Source organism: Polypterus senegalus, chromosome 15 (assembly GCF_016835505.1).
Source record: "Polypterus senegalus isolate Bchr_013 chromosome 15, ASM1683550v1, whole genome shotgun sequence".
NCBI classification, from domain to species: Eukaryota; Metazoa; Chordata; class Cladistia; order Polypteriformes; family Polypteridae; genus Polypterus; species Polypterus senegalus.
In genome coordinates, this window is record NC_053168.1 from 23,318,143 (window position 1) to 23,340,796 (window position 22,654).

Consider the following 22,654-nt stretch of genomic DNA (forward strand, 5'->3'; position numbering starts at 1 on the left):
GAGTCCGTCAGGCTTGTTTGTTTAGTTAATAGCTAAGCTGTCATAGTTTTTGGAAGCTTTGGATCAGTCCACCGAGACACCTGCTTTTGACTGCCACCCTGTCTTAGACGGGTAGCATAGCTAGTCCACCTTATTAAAAGGACAAGTGTCTGTGTGACCATCTGGTTGCTATGTCTGTCATTCTAACAAATGGTGCATCACAAACATTTGTAGTAATACATTGCACTGCATTTGTCACTCAAACAGATGGTGTATCACAGACATTAACACTGCTTTTATGATTCCCATGCCAAATAAAAACAGAGATATATGCATAGTATTTGTCATTCCAACAGATGGTGCATTACCACAAATGGTTGTGATGCACCATCTGTTGGATTGCTAGGTGCCATGCAATATAAAATACATTCCGACAGATGATGCATTGTAAATGGTAATGGTGAGGTCTGTGTTGAGTATTTAGATTTCAACCCATCTTAGACTAACAGCACAGCTAGTCAGATATAAAATGGAAAGGCAACAAAAAGAGAAGACATTATACTTCTGAGTATCTTTGTACTGTTTAATAAAGAAGCTGAGAGGTGTTACACTCCTGTCTTTTCAACCATCACTCTCATTATTAATTCTGCAGCATATCTTAACAGCCAGTAGTTTACATAGATAGAATTAACGTTTTACAGGAGTTCCATACACCTCAAGCTCACTGAACACTACGCTCTCTGTTTTGTCAGGTTTCACAACATTAACATAGCGCCCCACCATTCCGTTACAGTGGTATACAGTCGTCATCCCAGAGCCAAGGTTCTGCACAACTGCACATCTGAAAAGTAAAATGACATTTGTAAACATCAATGTTAACTTTGTAATTACTCTTTTTATGCAACAAATATGACTTCTTTGAGTAGCACTATACAGGGTAAAGATACAAACATTTTTATATCACCATTTCAGTTTTAAATGGACATAGATGTAGGTGATGCGCAAGACCTTTCTGTTAGCCTCTTACTAGATTTAGCATTGGTGACGTGAAAAGCTCACACTGGTTCAACAAAACACTGCCAAAAGTAATGATGGAGAGACAATATTTCAGCTTTATAGTAACAGCAAAGGCAATACAGATGACATGTTTTTTCTACATTTTCATTTTTAGAAATAACCTTTACCTCTTTTTTTTCCTTTGGGATGCAGGATGAAAGAGTCCGACAGCTATTCCCTAATGAAATAAAAGCATTACTGGCAGGCTCACATTTGCAGAAATAAATGTTCACACCAGTTGCACAAAATTTCACTCTGAAGATAACACTTTGAAGGAGTGACACAAGCTACCTATGGGAGTATGTAACCTGCTAGTAGTTTGTGACAGACCAGGACCGGGAGTTGACACCAGAGTCAAAACAAAAGAATTATGGCAGGAAGAAAAGAGTGAAACACCTGTTTATTGTATTAATCCTTTCGCAAGTAAAGTTCTGGGGCAGGAATATACCGTATAGTGTCCATACTCGCACAAAAAAAATGTAACAAAGTAAAACAAAAATATAGGTGCCGGTCATAAAATTAGAATATCATGACAAAGTTGATTTATTTTAGGAAATTCATTCAAAAAGTGAAACATGTATATTAGATTCATTCATTACACACAAACTGATGTATTTCAAATGCTTATTTCTTTTAATTTTGATGATTATAACTGACAACTAATGAAAGTCCCAAATTCAGTATCTCGGAAAATTAGAATATCAATTAAGACCAATGCAAAAAAAGGATTTTTAGAAATGTTGGCCAACTGAAAGGTATGAACATGAAAAGTATGAGCATGTACAGCACTCAATATTTAGTTGGGGCTCCTTTGGCCTGGATTACTGCAGCAATGCGGCGTGGCATGGAGTCGATCAGTCTGTGGCACTGCTCAGGTGTTATGAGAGCCCATGTTGCTCTGATAGTGGCCTTCAGCTCTTCTGAATTGTTGGGTCTGGCGTATTGCATCTTCCTCTTCACAATAAAGGTCAGGCGAGTTTGATGGCCAATCAAGAACAGGGATACCATGGTCCTTAAACCAGGTACTGGTAGCTTTGGCACTGTGTGCAGGTGCCAGGTCCTGTTGGAAAATGAAATCTGCATCTCCATAAAGTTCGTCAGCAGCAGGAAGCATGAAGTGCTCTAAAACTTCCTGGTAGATGGCTGCGTTGACCTTGGACCTCAGAAAACACAATGGACCAACACCAGCAGATGACATGGCACCCCAAACCATCACTGACTGTGGAAACTTTACACTGGACCTCAAGCAACGTGGATTCTGTGCCTCTCCTCTCTTCCTCCAGACTCTGGGACCTTGATTTCCAAAGGAAATGCAAAATTTACTTTCATCAGAGAACATAACTTTGGACCACTCAGCAGCAGTTTTGTCTTTAGCCCAGGAGAGACGCTTCTGACGCTGTCTCTTGTTCAAGAGTGGCTTGACACAAGGAATGCGACAGCTGAAACCCATGTCTTGCATACGTCTGTGCGTGGTGGTTCTTGAAGCACTGACTCCAGCTGCAGTCCACTCTTTGTGAATCTCCCCCACAGTTTTGAATGGGTTTTGTTTCACAATCCTCTCCAGGGTGCGGTTATCCCTATTGCTTGTACACTTTTTTCTACTACATCTTGTCCTTCCCTTCACCTCTCTATTAATGTGCTTGGACACAGAGCTCTGTGAACAGCCAGCCTCTTTAGCAATGACCTTTTGTGTCTTGCCCTCCTTGTGCAAGGTGTCAATGGTCGTCTTTTGGACAATTGTCAAGTCGGCAGTCTTCCCCATGATTGTGTAGCCTACAGAACTAGACTGAGAGACCATTTAAAGGCTTTTGCAGGTGTTTTGAGTTAATTAGCTGATTAGAGTGTGGCACCAGGTGTCTTCAATATTGAACCTTTTCACAATATTCTAATTTTCCGAGATACTGAATTTGGGACTTTCATTAGTTGTCAGTTATAATCATCAAAATTAACAGAAATAAACATTTGAAATACATCAGTCTGTGTGTAATGAACGAATCTAATATACAAGTTTCACTTTTTGAATAGAATTACTGAAATAAATCAACTTTGGTATGGTATTCTAATTTTATGACCAGCACCTGTAAATAAATAAAATAACCCATAAACTTCAGCAACACACACATCAAAAAAAAAAGATAGAAAAAAAAACCCAAAATAATCAAAATATGGCCCCTTATCTTCAAAGGCAACTTTCCATTTCTAGAAAAAAAAACTGCTTGACCATTAACTAAAATATAAGGCTCTGAAACAGTCTTAAATATTTCAGCTCCTCCAGCCTCCAATAAATCAGGAGCCTGAAGTGACTAATAGGAGATTGTTATTTTCTCCAAAAGCAGCCCATGCACAACTCTGTAATTCTCAGTCATTTAAACGACCCCCGTAGCGGCCAATGTCCCACAACTTATAAAGCCGCTATCATTTCTTTCTCGGTGTCCACTGTTGTCCACTGTTTCTAAATAAACAGGATTGTGAGAAATTAATTCATGCATTTATTTCTAGTAGGATTGACTACTGCAGTGCGGTGTTCACTGGCTGTTCAAACTGTTCTCTATACAGCCTCCAGTTAATCCAAAATGCGGCTGCAAGACTTATTACAAGAACAAGAAAATATGAACACATAACTCCAGTTCTTAAATCTTTACACTGGCTCCCAGTTAAGTTTAGGGCAGATTTCAAAATCCTCCTTTTAACATACAAAGCATTAAATGGCCGAGGTGCGGCTTACTTGTCTGAACTTATCATGATTTACAAACCTGAGCACACATTAAGATCTCAAGATGCCGGTCTGCTTAGGATTCCAAGGATTAATAAAATAACAGTGGGAGGTCGAGCTTTTAGTTACAGGGCCCCAAAATTGTGTAATGGTCTTCCTGCTTCCATAAGAGATGCCCCCTCGGTCTCAGCCTTTAAATCCAGGCTGAAGACTCACTACTTCAGTTTAGCATATCCTGACTAGAGCTGCTGATTAACTGTACAGACTGCATCTCTGTTGTCAGTCATTAGCACTAAAACATAAGTAACATGATAGTTATAACTGGATACTAACCCTCACCTATTCTGTTTCTTTTCTCGGTACCCAAATGTGGCAATTGGTGCCACGGCCCACCTGCCAAGTTGTTTGCCTGCCTATGGTAAAGTCATCCCTGATGGAGGATCACAGGAATCATGGGAAAGAGGGTCCTTTCATCGGAGCAACGTTTTAGCCGTGGCATGGCCAAATGGGGAGACAGCTAGATGGATGAGGTCTCCAGGACTCTAAAAATATCCCAACCTAATTATGTCATATCATCTACTGTTAAACCGTACTTCTAAAATTTTTATTATTATGCTGTCTTAAGCAATTGTTCTGTTCTGTGCATTGTATTGTATTGACCCCCTACTTTTGACACCCACTGCACGCCCAACCTACCTGGAAAGGGGTCTCTCTTTGAACTGCCTTTCCCGAGGTTTCTTCCATTTTTCCCTACAAGGTTTTTATTGGGAGTTTTTCCTTGTCTTCTCAGAGAGTCAAGGCTGGGGGCTGTCAAAAGGCAGGGCCTGTTAAAGCCCATTGCGGCACTTCCTGTGTGATTTTGGGCTCTACAAAAATAAACTGTATTGTATTGTATTGTACACTAACCGTATTCTGTTTCAGGGGGGAAAATTACCCAAAGGCTTCACAACCAAACTAAACCTAACCCTGCTCAAAAGAAACAATAACAACAAACCAATGTCATTTTCCTACATCTGTGATCTCAGAAATAACAAACGCAAAAAAAAAACATTAAATGACTTTAAACCCCCACACCCCACACAAAGGCTGTCTTTTCCCAGATTCCTAAGCACGGCGCAAGTGCCAGATCAAAGTACCACGTTTAAAATGGCATTTGGACTGGCTCTCACATCTTTATTTGCAAAGAGACAGCCAGAGAATAAGGAACTACAGTAACCCTCTCCCTTCACATGCTAATGAGTGACGGTAAGTCCTCATAGTTAAAACTCTTCGTTCTCAGTTTTTTTTTTCTTGTTACCTTCACGATGATGTTTAGCCATCTTTTCTGTGTTTTGTGCCGCTGGACACTCTGAGTTATACCAGGTTCACCAGCATGTTGCTATGGGGACGCGTTTCCGCATCACAAGGAGTTGAACCTTTTTGAGTTTAAGCAAATGGATATTAAGAGGTCAGCCGACTAAAGCGTTTAAAATGTTGAAGTGAACCAGTACAAGTGAATCCTTGCTGTTACTGTACAGTGTGTGTTTTTTACTTTCTTGTATACAAAATATAGGGAAAGTATTGTAATCGTCTAAAAATTTGATGTTGAGATTTTCATGAATCTCGATGTTTCAGACCTCCCTGACTTTCTCGTATATGAAGTAAAGGGAAAATATTGGAAGCCTCCAAAAACTCCATTTCGAGATTTTAATGAATCTCAACATTTTAGATCTCCCTGAGTCTGAAAATACCATTTTTGGAATTATGTCTGTGTGTGTGTGTATGTAAACATGATAACTTGAGAACGCGTTCACTTAGGTCAAAAAAATTTTACATACAAGCATTAGGTACAAAACATTGATTCCTATCAACTTTGGTGCTATTTCTGTTAGCCGGAAGTGGTACTTTGCCTTTTATTCAACAAGAATACAGGGGCGCAGTTGGAAACTTGTTCACGTCAGATTTCTCACAAACATTTTTGTTCACATAAAGAACTGTAAGCACATGTAATAAATTATCAAAAAGTGTAATGAAGAATTGGACTTTAGGGACCTTCAAATCTCGACTTATTATTATTTGGAGAATCAACAGTACGTGAATGGGATTGGTGAGCTGGTTGGGCTATATGGCCTGTCCTTGTCAGAACTGCTTTGATGTTCTCAAAACTCTTGGTCAGGTATGTAAGTCACAACAAGTCAAATGAAAATATGTGGAAATCCCACTAAAGACAGCACTGGAAGTATAGTGGATTCAGCAAGTATTCAGACCCCTTTACATTTTCTGCACGTTTGTTGCCCATCAGTCTATGCTCAAGAACCTATTATGACAAACTGAAGCAATGTTTTTAGAAAGATCTGCAAATGTATTTAAAATCAAAAGCGGAACTCTCTCATTCATATAACTATCCAGACCCTTGATTTAGTACTTTGCAGCAATTACAATATAATACAATACAATTTACTCTTGTATTGCCCAAAATCACACAAGAAGTGCCACAATGGGCTTTAAGAGGCCCTGCCTCTTGACAGACCCCCAGCCTTGACTCTGTAAGAAGACAAGGGAAAAACACCCAAAAAAACCCTAGCAGGGAAAAAAATGGAAGAAACCTTAGGAAAGGCAGTTGAAAGATAGACCCCTTTCCAGGTAGGTTGGACGTGCACTGGGTGTCAAAAAATTGGGGAGAAGCACAATACAATACACAGAACAGAACAAAAGTAATCCTTAATACAATATAATAGTACAATAGAAATATTAAAAGTATGGAACAGAATTCAACAGTAGATTATATCACATAATGCAATTTGAATTTGTTTAGAGTCCTGGAGACCTCGGCCATCAAGCTGCCTCCCCCTATTGGCCTTTCCACAGCTGAGACAACGCTGGGCCAGCCAATCCGATGAAAGAACCCCTCTACCTGATGATTCCTGCAACCCTCCATCAGAGATGACTTTACCTTAGGCAGGCAGACAAAGTGGCAGTAGGGCATGGGCACCAAGTGCCACATTTGCGTACCGAGAAGAGACACAGAATAGGTGAGGGCTAGTAACTAATTAGAACCATCATATTACTTTTGTTTTAGTGCTAATGACTAACAACAGAGATGCATGCAGTCTGTACAATTAATCAGCAGCTCTAGTCAGGGTGTGCTAAACTGAAGTAGTGAGTCTTCATTCAGGATTTGAAAGCTGAGACTGAAGGGGATTCTGTTATAGTAGCAGGCAGACCATTCCACAGTTTAGGGGCCCTGTAAATAAAAGCTTGACCTGCCACTGTAATTTTATTAATACTTAATTCATCAATTACAGCTTTGACTCTGTTTCTGCTCATTTCTACAAGTGTTTGGTCAGTTTACTCCATTCTTCCTGGTAGATCCTTTCAAGCTCCATTACATTGAATTCAGATTATTTTTTCCTTGAAAAGCTCAGGACTGAATCCCTCTCATATGGCTTATCCAAGAAACATCAACACAATGCAGCGCCCAGGACTCGTCTTGATGACAGTCATTTCTGAGTACACTGATGCACCAGCACAGCCACAGCCTCAGCCTTTTTGCATGTATTACACTGCATCATGAAGTGATGACAAAATAACATGGTTTACTCTCATAGTAGCCAAACCATATTTTTAACATTCTAAAAAAGAGAAATGTCTATATCACTAAGACATATTCAACAAATTTACATTTTATTTACACCTTAAAAATCAAACCTTTCTGACAAAGCTACAGTGGATCACACACTAGCATCACTGTATAATCATTAAAATCTCCTCTTTGACCTTCACTTCTTGCATTTTGCTATCAAAGTCAACTTTATAAAAATGTGTAACACTCCAGTAAATGCATGTATGTTGCTCGTATAAGTAGAAATGTCAGGAATAGGCAAAATGAAATATAAGGAGTAATGAAATATTGATTTTACAGAACAGTCAACTCTTGTTAAGATTACTTACACACAAGAAGTAATTTTATAAATCAATAGACAGATGATGCTGATCATGAACCTATTCGATCAACACCGCAATCACGGTCACTGAATGATGGGTGAAATTACAACTTGCTTTATCATAAAGGTTACAGTGGTTTGATTTCCATTTAACTCTGAAATAAAAGTTGAATTATATACTTTTTGTTAAGGTCTTATTTAATTTGATGTCATATTTTAGTATGTCCAACATTGGCTCAACTTACACATAAAATGGGAGAAGCACCTATTGCAATAGCCATGTCTGTCTTTCTGTCTGCATGAAACAATTCGATCCTCCCTGGACAGATTTTGTTGAAATTTGACACACGTATTCTTCTAAGAGCAACTCGAAGACAGCTCAGTTTTCATTGAGATACCTCTAACAGACCACGCCAGATGAAGTTCAGAAATTTAAAATCTCTTGCTGAAAAGCATTGGTGAATAAGCATACTTTTCTATTGTAAAACAGATAAACATTCTACAAATTCTTTTATGTTTAAATTTTATATTGACACCAGTCTTTACACCAGATTGTATATTTTGAAGGTTGTGTGTGCAAGTGAGAGTGGGCCCTATGATGGACTAGAGTCCTGTCCAGCCCTGTTTTCTTCAGCCCTTTCACTAATCCTGGTGGGACAGCCACTGGCCTCTGCAACCCTGAAATGGATTTAGAAGGTTTTAGAATAGGGTACTCTACTCCAGTCCTGGAGGTCCACAGTGGCTGCAGCTTTTCATTCCAGCCAGTTTCGTAAGTAGAATCTAGACCTTTAATTATCTTAGTATTTAATTATCTGGCTTGTTAATTCTTTCATTCTTCCAAGACAAATCTGTATCACATTTTCCATTTTCTGAGAACATTATCCATATGTTTTGAGGTCTGGAAAAGATTTGTACCTCTTGATACAAATAGAGACCCCTTCTCTCTCATTTATTTCAAAAACATTTTGTTAACACAGACACTTCATGATGTGTGCACAGGTTTAAACGTGGAAACACGTTAGCTGGACAGATACTGGCTCCTTTGTCATTTCCACCTCATTATTAACTGACGGCGGGTGAAGAACACAGACAACAATTAAAACCTTAATGCAACTGTTTAAAACAAAAATAGGCAATTAAAAGTTCCAAATTGTAACAAACCAGTTTTCTAAAACTAAGCCCTAAAAACATATTGCTTTAGTCTTAAATAAATGGGTTCTAATAAAAAATTTGTAACCACTGCAGACTTTCAGGACCAAAGTGTAACACCCCTAACTACTGAACTTAGTCCATTGAGAGCCACAGTGTCTGAAACTGTACTCAACCACACCTGAAGGTTACGCCATGCATACATTTCCTAATGTAGATAGATGTGAAAGGAACTATGTGATAGATAGATAGATAGATAGATGAGATAGATAGATAGATAGATAGATAGATAGATAGATAGATAGATATGTGATAGATAGATAGATAGATGGATGTGAAAGGCACTATATTGTAGATAGATAGATAGATAGATGTATGTGAAAGGTACTATATGATAGATAGATAGATAGATAGATAGATAGATAGATAGATAGATAGATAGATAGATATATTAGCTATATTAGCTAGATAGATGCATACTGTATCTAAGAACACTAACTGGCCTGGTCTCCTCACATGTGGAGTTAACATACTATTTTCTGTGCTTATCTGTGTTTTCTGCTTCCCAAAGACATCTGTGGTGTTTTAAGTCATATCTTTAAATTGCCACTGTTTGGCTGTTCTCTGTAATGTACTGACATCCTCATTAAGGGTTGCTTTTTTCCCCAGCCTTGCTAAAATTTCTGCTGGAATAGGCTCTGGCTCCATACTGCCCTATAATGGAAGAATTAAGTGAAAAAGTGAAAATGTGGGTGTGGTGCCATTTGAATCATATTTACCTTGGGTTACTATTTCCATTGTTCGCCAGTGAATCACCGATGAGAATTTCAGCTCCATTTATTTGTTCTGGACAACAGTCTTCTCGGGATGTTAAAACAATGAGTTTTACTTTGTAAGATTTCAGTAGATCCACTCTCCACCAAGGGTTCAGATGGTTAGCAGTGTGAGCACAAGATCCATGTATGTAGATTCCATCCCGGTTGCCATCAATAGCATTGGATGCAAGGCCCAAGAAACTGTATGACTGAGACATGGTAGCCTGCCCATAGAGAGCCACATTTTCCACTAAAAAAATTAAAAATGTAATAAATATTTTGGAAGTTAAAAAATGCTAAATAATTTTTTTATTTTTAGCATAGTAATCTAGATTAAAGTCTTATATGTATCTTTCAACTTCTTTTAATCAGTATAACATTGCACATTTTCTTGAGTAATATTAAAGAGTTTTTTTTTTTATTGATTCTAGGAAATCTTAAACAATAGTACTAATAAGTTAATGGTAGCCATCACAGAATAACTGATAATAACTGGTGAAATAGTTGAATCTAGTTACAAAGATATTTCATTATATATTGTTTATAATTGCATCAAAATCTTTTATATTCTCACCAAAAATACCTCAAGTAACTGACATCTTGTCTTTATGTCCAAGAAATACGCACAAACCGAGGTAAATGTGACGGCATAATCTGAAAGCTGAACAATGCAGGATGTATCATACCCTTCTGATCTACTAAAATGTTCTGGAATGCTTCATGTCCATTACTTTTACTTTTTCTGTCTCATGTAGTTGCCTAGTAGTAGTATCAAAGGTGAATTAGTATGTAGGCCCAAAATGCAGAATGGATTTTAAAATATGCCAGATTTATAATGAAAGGTTCTTAAGAAGAGTGCATAGACTGTTAGGTTTTACATTCAATAAAACTGTCTTGACATAAAAGAATATTGAGAGCTCAGAATGCACTATAAATGTGGACAAGCTGATTGCCAAGTGAGTATCCTCTATTGGACAAATCAGGTTCAGAAAAGGGTTGGACAGAAGGGCATATTTGTTATGCCAGTCACAAGAATCCAAAGTGGCTCAGCTGGAACGAGGCATAGACAAGATTCACCTGTTTTTTTAGTTCATGCTGACCTCCCTGAATTTAGTGAAGCCCCTTAACCTTCTTGGCATTAACCTGAATGTAACTCTGGTAATTCTATGTAATTAAGGTTAGCCTGAGTCAGACCCAGGGTGGTGTGTAATCATCCACTTTACAGTGTTAAGCCCAAATAACTCACTCTTACAGTGTGGTGTTTGCAGTTTGGGTTGTTCCCACGGATTATGTGGCCTTTAACAATATATGACATTGCCATTTGGCAAGTGGAGAAGTGTGAAAGGGTGGTTAGTATATAAGGAAATGTCTTGGAGGATCAAGTGCCTAAATAAAAGTGCTTTAAATGACAAGGGATTCTCTGAATTACCATTACCCAGCTTGGTAGAAAAATTCAAATGTCTAAAGGCAAGTCTGCAATTCACATTATCTCAGTTAAAGGATACTGCAGTAAGAAAAGCTGAAATTTCTGTTAAAGCAGGACATAAATGGGACCCAAGGATACTGCATTAAGCAGAAAGAAGCAGATGTGAAGCTCAAATAGGAGGTGAGGCAAGTGCAATATAGCAGGGCAGAATTAGGACATCAAATTAGGAGTAAGGTAGGGGAGGAAGATATAATAAGTGTATATGTTTAATATGCCACTGTGCTCTGTACAAATATTTTATAAATCTACTTTTATTTCTGCTTTCTATTTTATTTCTACTTTCTCTTCTGTTCTTTTTCCGGTTTTCTGTGGTGGCGATCTTGGCCACCACCACCTAATCAAAGCACTGTGATGTCCTTACATTGATGGATTAAAGGCCAGAAGTCCACATGACCATGATCATCAAATTCTTCCACGAGAACCCTGAATACAATCAGGACTGATTGAGGTCATTTATGTTAGGTAGAATGCCTAAAGGTGGTTGGGTTGTCTCGTGGCATTGGAACCCCTGCAGATTTTATTTTTTTCTCCAGCCATCTAGAGTTTTTTTTTCTGTCCCCCCGGCCATCAGACGTTACTTTTATTCTATGTTAATTAGTGTTCCCTAATTGAAATGATCTATTCTGTCTTTTTTTCTCTTTCTTTATCATGTAAAGCACTTTGAGCTACATTGTTTGTATGAAAATGTGCTATGTAAATAAATGTTGTTGTTGTTGTTGTTGCTCACATGCACAGCTAATACAAAGCCAGATTTAGCACAGGGGCTCATCATTTAGAACTGCTAGACAAGCATTAGAAGACAAGACAGGGAGAACTGCAAAATGGGCATTTTATACTATATTGTGTGTCAAAGTCAGCATGAAATTGTGCCCGCTTTGCCTTGTTTGGAATGGCATGATTCACCAAAGTGGGGGCCTGCACGTGAAGAAAGAGTATAAAGCCTTGGAACATTGCCCGGCACACCTTTGAAGCCGATGTACTGATGGGAGATAAAGTTATCTGATCTGGAAAATCCTTCCAATGCAGCAACAAAAATGACAGACTATACACATTTGGCCCCCACTCCCAACATGGGTTCTTGTCATGGCTTCCTTCGTCTGTTATGCCATGTAAACCATCATTAAAGAACGCTAAGTTATTTCTCCTATGTGATTTCTTACTGCCGTATCACTAAGGGAGGGGTATGTAACATGCCGCAATTACAAAAGAACATATTCCAACAAGGGAGCTAGCGCCCCCTGCTGGATACAGAAGAATACTGACGGATGATGGTGGAGGAGATTAGGCATCAGGAGGAGGTAGGCAGATGTGCTGTGGTGATACAAGGAAAGCAAGATCAGCTGCTTAATTGGGAAAGCTTGGAGAAAAGGAGGCTGAATTAGAGGGAACTGTAGGAGATGGAGTCAGGTAGGGTGAAGTTCCTTATTGGAGCAATTTATGGCCAAAAAAAATATGATGGTGTGGACAGGGGCTGACCCAGATTGTATTTTATGTGCAGGTGTTGCTTCACTGCAGCACATTCTGTCAGGCTGAAAAGTTAGTCTGAGCCAAGGCAGATATACGTGGAGGATTAATGAAGTGCTATCACGTGTTGTTGTTACGTTGGAAGAAAAAAGGAAGGGAGTAAATTCTGTAAAGTGGGCAAGCGTAATTAGGCAGGTGTTTGTTAAGGAGGGGGAGCTCAACATTCCTGTAGGCCTGGATGAACAAAATTGGGGTCAATTCAGTGTAAAAAATGACTGGAAGCTAAATGTAGACCTTAATGCAAGGCTAGTAGTCCCAAAAGAACTACGGCCAGATGTGATATTGTGGTCAGAAAGGAAAAAAATATTTTTTTAATTGAATTAACGGTTCTATGGGAAGGCATAATTGAGGTAGCGTGAGAATGGAAAAGAGTGAGATATGCAGACTTAGCAGCTGATGCCACCCAAAGAGGTTGTGCCATGCATATGTGGGCAATTGAGGTAAGTTGCTGTGGCTTTTTAGCTACATCAGTAACATCGTTACTGGGAGAATTTGGCTTAGGCAAGTGGTAAAAAAACTGATTAACACGGCAGAGGAACACAAGCCGTTGGACATGGCTAAGGCAGCAGAATACACAGTGGGGAAAAGATGGCTAGGTCTTTTGTTTAAATATGAGGTATGTTTTTACTTTAATCTTGACAAATTAAGAAATTGTGAAATATTTATTTAAAATAAATTAGATATATATTGAATGCCTAGTCTGACGACGTACAGGTTTATATTTTAGGATTTGATGGCTTATTTATTAATTTTAGGGGTATAATGGTTTTAGATGATTGTTTTAAATAAGAGAAGTACAAGTGTGTTATGCATGACTCTGATCTGAGTTTATTTCAGAGGCTGCCAAGACAAGCTCGCTTTACAAGTCTGTTTTGTGTGACTCCGCTCAGAGTTTACCTCCGAGGTTGACAGAATAGTCTTGTATATACGGTTAGTTTTATATTATTAATGGTTATAATTATACTAAAGGCTGCTTAGAACTGGATGAGACTCAGGCATCAGGAAAAGGGTGAGGGGTGCATGTAAGTCTTGGGCCTTAATACCAGTAAAACACCATTTGAGAGAGAGCGGCCCACCCGATGACCCATGTGATTCTCCTGTGTGACCGATGTTCAGCCAAATCATGACGATAGAATAATTTACAGCAGTTTGGAAAGCATAGCACATATGATTTCGGTAAGATAAGGTGGGGAAGATCTCCACTGAGTCACCTGTTTGGTGCAATGCACACTTTTTTTAAATGATCGGGACAGGATTCTGCTACTTTTTAATAGGCAAAATAGCATTATTCTCCAAAAAAATCATAAATATTTCTCTACGTTTTCCCACGCTAAGCTAACTCATCAATATTCATGAGTGGGGTGCAGCCTTGAACTAAAACACAGTGGAATGTAAACGAGAAATTGTAAAGCCAGTTTTACAACAAATTTAAACTGAACAATTAGTTGAATCAAGTGATAGTGATGACAATGAGAATTGGTCATTGGCTGTTGACACAGACGGTGAAACTCAGGCATATGGCAATGTGCGACCGCACTGTGATGTGTCTGGGGAAATCAATCGACCAAAGGTTCACATAGCCGTGTGACAAAAACGCAAAATTCTTGTGATCTAGTGGAAAGATAAGAAAGACATTAGCCTTGTAAGTACTGTCCACAATGCAGCAACAGTCAATGTTTGTGTCAGGGGAAATGTGGTAGCCTACAATAACAAAAATGGCATGTCGGTTGTGTGCATCAGGCATCAACATTCTACCCTCTTATGTGCAAGCTACAGGATAAATATTATAGGAAAGGTGCGCAACGAAACACGCTTCTACTGTCCCGATTGGAACATCAGGCTGTGCACCGGTAACTGTGTCAAAACATATCACACAAAGAACACGTACTAAATCTGCAGTATAAAATCAGTACAGCAGTGGACGCTAGGACATACTGTAGTATAGCAAGTCCACGGCTATAACAAAATATGGCCAGGTTTTAAATCCATAAAGCCGTGTCACTCTCCATTGGTGCGATTGCACGACCATGGGGAGTTAATGAGGTAGTTGGGGAGAGTCACACCGTTCTCAATTGCTTCATTAGCTTCCTGCGGTGTGTGATTAAGGCGCTGCGCCCACGGAGACAAGTGTGTATATATACGGGCCGGCACAGAGGGATGAAGGAATGTAAAAGAAAGAGGTTAAAGGACGGAAAAAGGAAGTCAGGAGATGATCCAGACACCAGGAAGAAGAAGGCAGCTCAAGCTGGGGCTCTGGAAGGGAGCAGAGGTTGAGGAGCTGTAGGGGCTGGTTTGCCCCACTGACTAGAATGGGCGAGCAGGACGTAAAACCTCCCAGTGGATCAAAGGAGTGACTGCGGGAGCGCAAAGGAAGATGGGAGGTGTGCCATCCTCAGATGGTCTAGCTGCGCAGCGTGGAAAAGAAAGGAGTTCTTGCTGCAGAGGCTCCGCCAACAACGCCTGTGATGGGTGAGCCAGGGAGACAGAAGGTGGTGGGATGTGATCGGGTGAAGAGAGACTGCATTTTAACCTCTATTTTGACGTATTTATTTATTATGGATTTTATCTCCACGTTTCAATGATTTTATGGATTTGTTTTTTTTCTTTAACACTGTACAATGGACACTTCTGGTTTTACTTTTGTGTTGGATTGTTTTTTTTAATAAAAGCACCTGACATTTTTACACCATCCCCTGGCGTCAATGAGATTTGTCCTCATTTGTCAGCTCATCTCAGTCATAACTTTCAACAGCGTTGGTTCAGCAGACTCCCATGTGGGAAGAGGGAGTCTGTAGGGGACCAGCATCGTTACACATACCTTTTCTACTGTATTTATGTTGACATTTTGATATTACATTAACAGAAACATGTAAATAACATTTTTTATTGTAGGAAAAAATTCAGCATTTTTGAATGATTTTTCTGGGTGGTAAACATAATGCTAAGGAAGCTATAAGAGCCATTTGCTAGTTATTTAAGTTATATAAAATGTTTGCCTAAATATTAATGCATAGTCTATGGGAGGTTCCTACAACCCCCATAAGTTTAATAGAATTGGTATATTCTAATTATTTCTAGTGTGACAGATTAAGGGCTCTCGCTCCCTTGAACCCTATATTCGGACAATTGTACAGTGCCCAAGCACCCTCCTCTCCACAATACTCATAAACTCTCAACAATAATCAATAATACACTCCACCACTCCCAGACGCGTTGCCACCCTTCCACCCAGCTCAGCTTGCCGCCCGGGAGCTGTCACAGTCCTTTTATAGTCCCTGACCCGGAAGTGCTCCAATCCCCAGTTCATGTGATCCTTATCACTTCTGGGTCAGATAAAAAGTCCTTTTCTTCATCCCGGAAGTACGTCACTTTTGCTGTCGCTTTGCCTATGACGCACTTCCGGGTTATAGGGCACATATGACTCTCTAAGCCTCCCTGCAGTGTCCTCTGTTGGCCCCTGGGGTATCCAGCAGGTTTATAGGGGAAAACTCCATAGTCCATGATTCCCTGCTGGTATCCGGGGCACCTCCATGCTGCAGGGTGAGCTCAATCTGGCGGCCTGTGGACATTGGCCGGGATGAAAAGCCGGCCATGGACAACACTAGCTTCTCTGACTTTACATCATAGTCAGTTAGTGACCTGCCAGGCAAGGTGTAAGGCGTTGAGGACACATGGTTTTAAACCGTGCCTTGTGTGCCTTACATGCCTTAAGTGCCAAGTAAGACAAACTACTTTATTGAAAGTGCAGTGTCATATGTTTAAAGCGTACACAAGAAGGAGTAAAGCATCTGTAAGTATAGAAACAACTAAAGTTTGACAAGAAATGCTAAGTTTAGAGAAGATACATTTTTCTAATATTTTGCCGTTTATTCTACGTGTGTGACAACCTTTTTTCTTTATTCTTGTGTGGACTATTTGCATTGAATTTTCACTAAATATTTTAAAACAAACTGCCCGGGGTTTTTTTCCTGCCTTGCACCCTGTGTTGGCTGGGTTTGGCTCCAGCAGACCCCCATGACCCTGTAGTTAGGATATAGCGGGTTGGATAATGGATGGATGGAACTGTTGGACTGAGAGATTTCTTTGGGCACGCATTTTACCCGTGTTTGAACTCACTTTACACTCCTGCAGCTATAGAGGCTATGTGACATGAGTGAGAGAAAGAAATTGATGGGGGAAAAAATTATTGTGTAAAAAAAAGTGATGAAAGGAGAGAAGACAAGAAGAATTGGTGGGAAAGGGGAAAATCAATATGAACCACTTTTTCAATTTTCTCATAAAAGTACTTTCAGACTAGTGTCTAGGGGACATGATGTTTAAAGATATTTTGAGAACATATGCAAGCAACCCACGTGACAAGTTGACAGAAACTCAGCACATGAATACACTCACATCATCTGCTGTTAGAGTGACTGAGACAGCGCCACTAATGCGACACCAGATCATGTTCAGGGTCACTCCAAGCACACCTTCTGGCATTTCTGGCAGTTCAGAGTGGAGCTGGGCATTGGTGACCTGCAGTCCCAGTCTGAGCACATACCACAGTCAAATAACAAATAGACTGCAACACAGCAAGTAAGCGCAGCATCAACAATGGATCTGCTGTGACTCCTGACGTTTTTTTTTTTTTGATAATATTTAATTTTTTTCTCACCCAAGTCAGTTGAGGGATTCCTTCAGAATTACTTGCTGGTTTGAATGTAAATGTTTTCAATTGATGATTAGTGTTTAGTATCTTGCATTTGTTGTTCTTGGTGGTTGTGACTAAGTTCAAACAATAAATGTAGTGTATTAAGTATAATATGAACAGGAGTAAAATTCTAAGGGTCACAATGAAAAATTGGAAGTGCTGTCCCCTCGACTTTCTCGTAAACTCAGATATGGGGATGGATATTTGAGGAATAAGCCAAAAACAATGATTATATTTTTATAATATGTCCATTAAAAAACCATCAACAACAAATCAACTCAAATTAATAATATATTGAACAATTATTATAAAGGTAAAATTGAATAAATTGGATTCTGCAGTTAAATGAATAAAAGGTAAAATACTGGAAATAGCCCAAAAGTTGATAGAAATCAACTTCTTTGCAAAATTTGGTTGACCTAAGTGAAAGCGTACTCAAGTTATCGTGTTTGCATACACACACATACACACACGCACACACACAGTCATAATATCAAAAATGGTATTTTCGGACTCAGCGAGTTCTAAAACATCGAGATTCATCAAAATCTCGACATCAGATCTTTGGACGATTACAATACTTTCCCTATACTTGGTATATGAGAAAGTAAAAAATGGTATATATAAGATCTACTTCTGCATAGCCATATGTGCTGTCTACGGTATGTTGATATACAGGACAAACAACACATATATGGAGTTTGCATGTTCTCCCCGTGTCTGCCTGGGTTTCCTCCCACAGTCCAAAGACATGTAGGTTAGGTGCATTGGCGATCCTAAATTGTCCCTAGTGTGTGCCTGGTGAATGTGTGTGTGCGCTGGCACCCTGCCCGGGGTTCGCTTCCTGCCTTGCGCCCTTGTGTTGGCTGGGGTTGGCTCCAGCAGACCCCCGTGACCCTGTGTTAGGATATAGCAGGTTGGATGATGACTGACTGACTGACAACACATATATTTTGTTATAAAGTACTATAAGGTGTAATGACAATGATCTGAAGTGAAGCATCTGAATTTACAATTGTAGTATGGTTTTGATGTGGCGACAGTATTAAAAATGAGAAAGATGAGCTTTACATTATAACATGAATGTAGAATGAAGTAGTCCTCTGATTTTTGATTTAATCCCTTTTTAAATTTGTTTAATTTTATTTGGTTATTAGTGAAGGATTCACTCATGGATTGTGAGATAGTAATTTAAATATGTGTTGCCTGATAAATGATTTTACACAAATTTGTTATGTTATTGGTGCATAAATATCTATAAGCATATACACAATATGCCTTGTTTAAGTATTTTAATTGCTATTGTTTATGGTAGCAGTTAATGTCACCTACTGAAGAAACCCATTTGCATTAGAATATATCATTTTATTTATTACTTTCAAGGGTAGGTTTGAATCTCTGGCCGGTAGCTGAGCGAGTGGAGTTTGCACATCATCCCCATGTTTTCTCTCATATCCCACATATTCAGTATCCTTGTCAGATTCCTGCTCTATATGAATGAGTCTGTCAGTGAGCGTATCCTAGGATGGACTAGCGGCCGGTCAATACAATCTTGCTGGGATTGACTCTGGCTTCTCATAACCTTAAATTGCAGGATCAGAAAGTGGAAAGATGGACGACTGGACAATGTTTGAATTGCTTTAATGAGTTTTTTTTTAAAAGTGTTACACAACAATATACAGCCTCCTGTTCATCTCCTGCAATGACTGAGAAATAAGGAAACAAAGAGCAGGGATACAGGATGACAACTTGCAAAAGATTTTAAAATGCAGTAGATTCCTTTTATTTCTTCTACTTTTAATAAAGTATATTCTGTACCTTTAATTATGGTAAAATATGTGGACTAATGATTTCAGTAATTTTTAAATAATCTATTTAATATCATAAAATATAGTTACAATATATATATTACCAGAAAATAGTGCTTTACCATTTTTTTTGCTCAATTAACAAATCAGTTTGCCAAAGGAAGTCTGATTAAAACAGTTGGCACTCTTTAAAACAGTCTATTGATCAAACTATTTCTTTAATTTAATATATAATTTTCTGAACACTCACCTTCAGGGCAGCTGTCATCACTTGCGCCACATATACTTATTATCATTGAAATGAGAATTAGAGGTATCATGCTTATCCTAAAACAAAGAAGAAAAATAATTTTAAGTACACAATACATTCTGTAATAAATGTTATTTGTATTGATGCACATGCATAACCTCATCCAAAATCAGTTTGGTGACAGACCTTTTTTGTTTGTTGTCAGTCCGTTATGGAAATGTGTGTAGAAGCTGCAGAATCACCCAGTATTTATATTTCGTCTATTTATAAAGGGTTCACGTACGTCAATATCTGAATATGGGATTGAATTCCCTGAAACAACGTAATTGAAATTTCACTCCACTACAGAGAGCAGACTAATTTTAGATAGACACGTTGCCTGAGCAGCACTTCGAGAATATACAGCAGTCAGACTTGTCACCATATCCATGATTGTCCCAACTGTTTCCAGAACCTGTTTCATGTTTATGGTTGCATATTGTTCAGAACATACAGGTATTAAAAGTATGTTCTGACAGTGTATTTATATGTTTGCAATAATAATCATTTTCTAACCTGCTTAATCGAGACCAGGGTCGCGGGTGGTGCTAGAGCCTATCCCAGCTAGTAAAGGGCGCATGGCAGGAACAAAGCCTGGAAAGGGCACCAGTCCTTCACAGGGTGAACACACACCAAACATACAATAGGGCCAATTTAGCAACACCAATTCACCTAACCAGAACACCCAAAGGAAACCCACGCAGACACGGGGAGAACATGCAAATTTCATTCAGGTAGGACCAGTACATGAACCCTGGTCTCCTTACTACAAGGCAGCAGCGCTAACACTGGGCTGCCCATATCTGCAATAATGGAAAGTGTAAATTATAATAAAGATGTCTTACATTTTTGAAAGATCAAAATATTTTGGGGCCTTAGCTGCCTCAAAAGCTTGCATTTGTAATCTATTTAGTTAGCCAATATAAGGTACCATTTCACCCAACTTTCTCCTGTATCAATCTATGGCTAACATGGTACAACAGTCTACTGAAATATTTTGCTCATAATTTACTTCTCCACTTTACATAATAATTGTTACATTGTTATTAATGATTAGTGATAGGCAAACCTTGCTACATTTGTTTCACCCCAAGTTTGTCAAAATTGTAAAAATGTTTGGCAACTTCACCAAACTCGGGGAAATACATTAAAGTTAATGGGGAAAACGAAAGTGGTTTTGATAGAATTACAATGGTGCAATGGTCATTTAAGTGCCCCTGAGGGCTACTGAAGTGTCTGCTAACTACTCTGGTCAAAAATCATGATCTGAGCTGAGAGGCAGCAAGAGTAGTGGCTCTGTGGCTAAAGGATCAAAGGTTGTTGGCTCAAATCCCGGCAGTGACAGAAGGAATTCATCTCTGCTGGGCCCTTGAACAAGGCCCTTAACCTGCAATTGCTCCAGGGGTCCTGTACAAATAGTTGTCCCTTTTTGGGATAAGCGAAAAAGAGAATTTCCCCTCAGGGATTAATACAGCATTCAAACAGAAAAAATCCTACAATGCCATTGTACCTCCAAGATAAAAATAATAGCAATAAATATCAGAACAGTACATTTTCTTGCAGACAGTTGCAGAAAGGAAGCTTGAATTCACTAAGGCTCGCCTCTGACAGATTTCATAGCAGGTACTCACCTCTCTCAAACTGAAAAGTATAGTTTTGTTTGTTTGTTTTTTCTTTTCCCAGATGCTTTTCCTCTTCAACTACCGGTGCTATTAAATAAAGTGAAACACTAAAGCACTTTGATTCTTCACTACTTCCTTTTTACATCAACTGCACAGGATTCTGGGTAATGCTGTTGAAGGGATAGGCTCATGTATTCCACACAGGTCACATACCAGTTCATACATAAAACCATTACCTTTAAGACAGAAATAAACTGACACGTGTACACGTTGTGTTTAAATTTATTCACAACTTTTGCACTAATTTTAAGTCCACTTCTTGGTTCAACATTATATATTGGAGAGGGAATGGGGGGCCTGTCCCATTCAGCATTGGCTACTGCAGCTCTGTGAGATCACTCTGGCCTTGCAAAGTATCATGGGCCACTGGGAAAAAACAAAAAATCATCTAATTTACAAGAAAATATTCAGCAAACAAGATCAAACATATGTGGTCAATCAACTTTATTAATGAATCAGCAGCTTGCACTGACTATTTTTAACAACTTATCAGTATTATGTGGTACACATAAAAAGTGGAATTTCAGTTTTAAAGCACTTTTTAAAACAAGGAATGTAGTGCCTAGTGTATATCTACTGGTGCTTTGGCTCCAACTAGTCAAGTGCAAAGTACACTTTTAACCATAACTGATGATTATTTCTAGTGTACCTAGGAAAAAAATAGCCAAATAGGGCCTTCCCAGTAGTTCCAAGATCAGATACACTTCATCTGTATTGGTGCATCTCCATGCATGAGTAGGCCTTCCCATCAGATAGAGAGCACGCCTTTTGTAATTGCAAATTCATTTTACATTGTAGCAAGTGATTGTGTGGGGCCACCTGATCAATGTCCTCATCACTTATTGAATAGACATTATCAGTGCTCATTAATCTCATGTGAATGAACCAGTAGGCGCCTACTGAACCTGCTCGATGGTCTAGGAGATTTATTATCAGAGTTGTAATGGTTAATAACAATGTGACTGCATATTGACATCTAGAGATTTGATTGCTATGATGTGCCTGCGCTGATGCACTGCTCATTGAATGGACTATAATAAGTGAATGTCATTTTGCAAATGCTTTACAATCGTCAAAGACATAAAATCCATAGCTTTTTGTTTCCTCAGAGATGTTTTTGTTTTAAATGCAGTACATTTGTTATGGATGATCTGGCTAATATACTGCATTAATTTATCATAAAATCTCAAATTCAAGGGCACGAGCCAAACATATAGCACTGTTATAAATTTATACTTCCATGAATGGTTAATTATAATTCAAAATTAATCTCCTAATCTTCATAGTAAGCTCACAGGTTTTTTACTGGTCTATCTGTATATGACTGATAGAAACAGGAGGTGACAATCATATCAGCTGGTACAGGACCAACAAAGCTCTTGTATTTGTAGAGGACCTCAAGTCTACAAATGAACACTTTGCATATGGAGAGATACAGTGATAAATAAAAGGCCTCCAGCACTCCACCAAATATATAATATTTATGTCACAGAAGGCACGACCATGGGGGTATTTCTGGTCTGTTGAGCTTATTGTCTTG

At 38.8% G+C, this 22,654-nt stretch overlaps 1 protein-coding gene across 1 annotated transcript; it reads right to left on the reverse strand.

Annotated features, from left to right (window-relative positions):
* Positions 1 to 541: 541 nt before the first annotated feature.
* LOC120515960 (fucolectin-4-like) lies at positions 542 to 19,679 on the reverse strand. Its single transcript, XM_039737358.1, has 4 exons — positions 19,580 to 19,679; positions 19,394 to 19,470; positions 9,600 to 9,885; positions 542 to 820 (listed from the first exon to the last, which is right to left on the reverse strand). The coding sequence occupies exons 2-4, from the start codon at positions 19,461 to 19,463 to the stop codon at positions 667 to 669; spliced, it is 510 nt and encodes a 169-aa protein (XP_039593292.1). The 5' UTR covers positions 19,464 to 19,470; positions 19,580 to 19,679; the 3' UTR covers positions 542 to 666.
* Between the last annotated feature and the right edge of the window lie 2,975 nt (positions 19,680 to 22,654).

Bases quoted from the DNA above. Each gene is read 5' to 3' on its own strand.
- LOC120515960 (XM_039737358.1), bottom strand. From the start codon at position 19,463: ATGATACCTCTAATTCTCATTTCAATGATAATAAGTATATGTGGCGCA. The intron at 9,886-19,393 runs GTGAGTGTTCAG...TAATTTTTTTAG, and splicing joins TGATGACAGCTGCCCTGAAG to TGGAAAATGTGGCTCTCTAT. The intron at 821-9,599 runs GTAAATATGATT...TTTACTTTTCAG, and splicing joins AATGGAAATAGTAACCCAAG to ATGTGCAGTTGTGCAGAACC.